The sequence below is a fragment of the Pseudoliparis swirei genome, chromosome 21, assembly GCF_029220125.1.
Source record: "Pseudoliparis swirei isolate HS2019 ecotype Mariana Trench chromosome 21, NWPU_hadal_v1, whole genome shotgun sequence".
NCBI classification, from domain to species: domain Eukaryota; kingdom Metazoa; phylum Chordata; class Actinopteri; order Perciformes; family Liparidae; genus Pseudoliparis; species Pseudoliparis swirei.
In genome coordinates, this window is record NC_079408.1 from 16,143,496 (window position 1) to 16,149,495 (window position 6,000).

Here is a 6,000-nt window from a genome sequence, read left to right on the forward strand (position 1 = left end):
GAGGCAGGGGACAGTCAGGAGGCAGGAGACAGAGGTCAGGAGGCAAAAGATAGGAGGCAGGAGATGTGCAGCAGGAATCAGGAGACATGATGCAGGAGACAGTAGTCAGGAGACAGGAGACATGAGGCTGGAGACAGGATACATTCTGCATGAGCCAGTAGACGGGAGACAGGAGGCAGGAGACATAAATCAGGAAACAGGAGACAGGAGACATGATGCAGGAGACAGAATACATTCTGCATGAGTCAGGAGACAGGAGTCAGGCGACAGGAGGCAGTAATGACCTCATCGGTTCAGGAACAGGTGTCATGTGATTCATGAGTCGCCCAGTGAAGAGAGACCGAGGACGGCGCTGCTGTTCATTCTGATGACTCAGCATCGAGCAGCAGATGTGATTCAGCTGATTGGCTGTTGCTGTCCGTGCTGCTCTCCATGGGGGAGCACCACATGTGAAGCAGCTCCCACAGTCACTCTGTGGCAAAGTGAAACCAGCTCTATCCTCAACTCACAGGGGACCACGCCTTCTTTCTCTCTGCCGTCACACAGAGCTACAACGGGACAGAACACGACCTTCATGGGCCCAACTCCAGTGTCCGCACAGCCACAGGAAGGTCACGCCTTGAACTCAATTCAGTTTGTAGAGTCCGAGATCACTAACTCCAAACTCCCCTCAGAGGGCTTTACAGTCTGTACACATGCGACACCCCTGACCTTTGACCTCACATCGGATCAGGAAACAGCCCCTCGTGGTTGCAGTAGCTGTTCGGCTGTCTGGAGGCTCGCGTGGGCAGAACTGCAGAACGTTGCTGCTTCCGCTCTGCTTCAGTGTGCCACAGGGGTCAGACGAGTAGGGATGGGTATCGTTTGGGTTTTTTACGATACCGGTGCTAACCCGGTACTTTTAAAATGATACCGGTGCCTAAACAGTGCCTGAACCGATACTTCTTTTTTTTAAACGCACAATGATTACATTAAAAACCTTTGGCCATATTCCCTGTGCCATGGAGCACTGACAAACAACGGATATCAGACTGTTAACATACACAATATATGTTCTCTATTATATGATGTGATATGTATTCTCATGTGCAGACTTTAGGGTTAATCCTGTCACTGTTTTGATGGGCGAAGAGAACCAATCAGAGGTACTGAAGATGACACGTGACAAATTAAGTTTTGCTTCTGACAGCGAGTTACACTAAAACAAAGTGATGCCCCACGGTCTTTATTCCTCCGTCATTATATTCCCGGTAACACCGGGTATACATCGCTGTACGTCAACACATCTGCTAGCAGACTGTCACGCTCGTAGCTAGCGCTAGCTACGAGCTAGCTTAAACATGGTTATAATGGCTAATTTATTATTTCTTGGGCTACTTTTATGAATGCAAGACTTGCAATCAACGATACGGTACTAATCTGAGTTAAGGCTGCTCGTCATAATCGGTCTCCGCGTGTTCAGGGGGACCGGTGACGGTCTCCCCATCGCTCCCAGCCTGACGCTGGTGTGCTCGACACAGGTTCACGCCATCACACACGGCCACGCCTCCGCTGTCAAACTTAAATACGATAGGCTATCGTAACCTGCAGACAGGGCGGAGTCACCAGAGAAGTTCACAGCAATAGTTTTTTTTCAATTTTAATCGGCTCAGGCACCGGAAAGAAGCATCGAAATGTGCGTTGCGTTTCGGTCCGGGTAATACCGGTTGTATTGGAACCGGTACCACATTGGCACCGGTTTCCGGTACCCAACCCTACAGACGAGGTGACCCCGTGGGGCCACTCTCTGAGACGTACTGGCCACTTTTAGCCACAGCACTCTTACACAGTATTATTTTATCACATGTCCGTGTTTCCTTCTTTAAATTCATCAAGTTTTCACAACAGCAAATAGTTTCTTGTCAAAACTTTGACAGGGGTCAATGTGAGCACTTTATCCACCCTTCATCGTGGTTTAAACACCCTCCATCTTCATCATCAGATCTCATCAACAATGAGCAGTGGGGACAGTTTCTCTCCATCAAAAGCGGCTTCATATCAAACATCGATCCTCTGTGTTCTTTACGGTGTCCGTCCTGTGTGTGTTCCCCTGTCCAGAGACACCTCTCCCCTGAGGACTTCCGGCAGGTGTTCGGCATGACCCTGGAGCAGTTTGACCGCCTGGCCCTCTGGAAGAAGACTGACCTGAAGAAGAAGGCCCGCCTTTTCTAGACAGGAAGGGGAAAGCATTTCAACAAGCATCGGTCCTGTGTGGGAGGAAGCTACAAGAACCCCCCCCATTGGAAATATCTATATATGCAGCACCATGACACCCCGAGCCTCCACCTGTACAACGCCACCTGCCTGTGGAGCCACGGAGGGTCATGTCCACCATGTGGAGGCAGCATCCAAAGCTTTGTGTGGGAGGGGGAGGAGCTGCGTTTGCATGGCCTGTGTTGATGCTCCTCGCCTCCCGGGAGGTTTCTGCCTATCTCTGCGCTTTCATACAGCAAAATCATTACTAATTATGAACTAAGTCCAGGTTTCTGTGGTTCTGAATTCTTCTGCTTGCTCAATCTTGATTTATCTCACCTGCTTTTTGTTCCTTTGTCTCTTTATATGATCTGTTTACTGCTCTGCTTCTTCTCTCTGGCTGTCTCTCCATCATGGAACAACTATATCATTATCACACTGGACACATGGTTAACACATGTCAAGGCCAAAGACGGGGATGAAAAACAACTCCAGCTTCTGTGATCTGTTCCTTTACTAAATCGAAAAGCATCTTATCATACATTCTGTTTCAGTTCATGTTCTTCTCTATTAGGGACGTTGAGAAAGACTGGCCAGGTAGTTTTAATAAGCATCTCATAACTCACACAGAGAGCAGAGCCAGGGCTGGACAGACAGGAGGGCCTAGCAGGAGGAGGGCCTAGCAGAGGAAACACACAGTACAGTACAGTGTTAGGGCTTCAGGGTGTGCAAAGGTGTCAAACATGCCCTCACATCAAACAAACAGATGAAATTATTTTTCTAAGCTATTTTTTATTAATCATGAAACATTAATCTAATCATAAGAATCAGCTGAGAGAAATCATCATTTTGCTCCCAGAACAACGGGCCATGCTGACTTCACAGACCTGCAGCATCCGAAGTGGGTCGAGCTTGACTTCAAACTCAATATCATATCAGTGTGAGACCTCCTGTACTGAGGCTGAAGCCCTGATAGTATTGTACAGTAAAAGCTTCGCTTGATGATTTCTGGACCGCTCGTCCACCAACTTGCCAACTAACACTGTAAGAGAACGTATACTGGACATATACCACATATCTATATTGGTCTGCCATGGTGTATAACTCTTCAGGCATGCATGAGGATGGAGGCTTGTTCCCAGACCTCACATTAGAAATGTATGAAAACATTATCATCAATGTGTTTTGAGTGATAGATTATGTTCTTGTTAAATGCATCAAAGGGCCAGCAACATTAGCCTCTGTTAGGTATTTATTAAATTGCATCAGGAAGGGATTTTATTTTGAAGTCATAAGGGTTTAGTGTTGAATCGCAAACAGAATAGAGATTTTGAAGAAAAACATTTAAAAAATGTGAGTTTGTGTCTAATGATTTTTTCTCCTGTAAGTAACACACTAACTGTTGTCATGTCCTCGTTCTAATATCCATCTGCTATTAAAGTGCTTTATCCAAACCACAGAGTCACTATGAAGTGTGTTTTATAAGATGCAGAATGAAGCGAGGGTTCAACCTCTGACTGTTGTTCCAAGTGTGAGAGAAAGATGGGAAAGCTCATCTTAAGAGAATAAAACACTGAAGAGAAGAAGGTGAACAGAAACATCGTAGTGTTAGACGTATGCAGTGTAAGGTATTCTCAAAACTGGGGCACTACGCAGATGGTGGAGAAACAGGCTTCCGGACACGCATGGATTAAGTTATCAACATTTAATGGCAGAAAGTGAATCAAACATTCAACGCGCTCTCCCTCGTGTCCAGGCTGCCGGCTCTCGGCACCTTCCGAGAGCACAACCTTCCCTTCGGGGCTTACCTGAGAAAAGAGAATGAATCTCTCCAAAACACGCTGGCTGTGTCTACTACCGCGCACTTAACGAAGTACACTGCAATGCAGTGCACTGCAATTCAGTGCACTGCAATTCAGTGCACTGCATTGCAGTGTACTGCAATTCAGTGCACTGCATTGCAGTGTACTGCAATTCAGTGCACTGCATTGCAGTGTACTGCGTCGCTGATGAAGTGCTGTCTCAAATGGAACACTTAACCGTTAACCACTTGGCGGAAGTGACGGACGCAAATCTGTTCACGGCACCCGCGAAATTAAGCCGGGAGTGACATATGCAAATCTGCTTGCGATACCCTAACCCTTAAACTGACAAAATGAATGCACTTCTTGCCCTCTTGTTGCCCCTTGTTTACCCCTTTCTCCACCCCATGTGGAAACTGCGATACCTCCACAATCGCGGCAGGAGCCTCCGCCTTCTGGCTGAAGTCGAGATGGTATATGTAAATTTAATTGTGATTTTGCCTTACCTTCACAGCATAGCTTCATGTAGTAGTTGCAATTAAATTCTCCTCGCTAGGTATGCTAAATTCTCAATTATCTTTGTCAGAAGTAGCCTTCTTCTTTGCAATCCACATACACACCATATGGAAATAAAACATGACAAATCTGTACATGTTTGTCCCTAAATTCCAATTAGTTTTAAGAATTGTCCACTGAAATGATAGGCATCATCTGCTTGAATTCACACAGTAATAGGCCTACTTTGACTGACTGTACTTTTATACACATCTCTGTTGTAGTGAAGTTCACCCTGATACAGGAATCAATTAGCAATTGAACACACAGGCATATTAATTATTGTTACAAACATGCATCAATTCTAATATAAATCAGAAAACGCAATAAAAGACTACAAAACCTCAATGACAACATTTTATTGATAAAATGACTTACATATTAATATAATCTTCCCTTCCCTCCTCCCACATACTCTACAGCAGCCACCCAGTCCCAGGCGGCGCTGCCGTATCAATATTGCAATGCCACTGCTGGCATTGTATTTTGATGGCCACAGTGACATGAGGGTGGACTTCAGGCTCACCCGAGAGTCATTCAACTGTGCTGGGCACTGACTGACCACGGTTGGGGCCCCGAGATCTCCTGTCTAGTTTTTATTTTTTGGCTTGCCAGCGCCACCTCCTATCGGGTGGTGGCCAGGGCCTTCGACAGGCCCCGGGCTCAGTGCATGATGCCAGGGTCCTGAATAACAGCCCCATCTTCTATGAGCAGTCATCCCCTCCACCAGGATACTGTATCCTTGGGGATGGTGGCTACCCCTACCTGTCCCAACCCATCTGCCTCATGACCCCCTTCAGGCAGCCTGTCCACAACCACCTCCAAGCTACAACTGCTGCCTGTCAAAGGCGAGGTGTGTTGTGGAGAGGTCCTTCGGGATACTGAAGACGCGATGGCGGTCCATCTTCTTAAAGGCCCTGGAGGTGGATGTGAGGTGCCAGAGGTCATTGGAGCCAGATGTCGGGAGGGCAGCAGAGGACCAGCACCAGCACCTCCAGGAAACGTCTCTGGGGCAGGAAATAGAAATAGGATAGCCATTCAGTGCTCTGTCCCAGACCACGATTACATTTAAATTAATACATACACGACATTAAAAAAACAACACACAACAATGATTGAAAGCTACAATTATTTCTAGAAGGACAAGCTTAGATAGCTATCGTAACGGTATTAATTATCGGGCGGCGTGTGGGCAAACGTTCGCGGTGTCATGTTAACCCGTTATTAAACTGAGCATATCCATTGTTAATCCATTATTAAAATTGCTATTTCGATTGTTTAACAGAACAGCCGTTGTTTAACACTGTCCGATGACTGACATAGCTATCTGTCGTCGGACTTGCCGCTGGAGCAAGCGCTGGAGCAAGCGCTGGAGCCCGCCACCTGCCCCCGCTCGTCAAGCGAAAAGTGT

At 46.8% G+C, this 6,000-nt stretch overlaps 1 protein-coding gene and 1 long non-coding RNA gene across 2 annotated transcripts in view; both read left to right on the top strand.

The window, feature by feature from the left end:
* The window catches only part of ablim2 (actin binding LIM protein family, member 2), a 96,064-nt gene extending 92,375 nt beyond the window's left edge, over positions 1–3,689 (top strand). The window contains exon 23 of the mRNA XM_056443052.1: positions 2,098–3,689. Within this exon, the coding sequence (XP_056299027.1) occupies positions 2,098–2,211 (114 nt within the window). The 3' untranslated portion in view covers positions 2,212–3,689. The remainder of the gene's footprint in view (positions 1–2,097) is intronic.
* Positions 3,690–4,206: 517 nt separating this feature from the next.
* On the top strand, positions 4,207–5,268 carry LOC130211717 (uncharacterized). The gene is made up of 2 exons (XR_008835146.1): positions 4,207–4,507; positions 5,012–5,268. It is a non-coding gene; the product is annotated as an uncharacterized LOC130211717 (long non-coding RNA).
* The last annotated feature ends 732 nt before the right edge of the window (positions 5,269–6,000 follow it).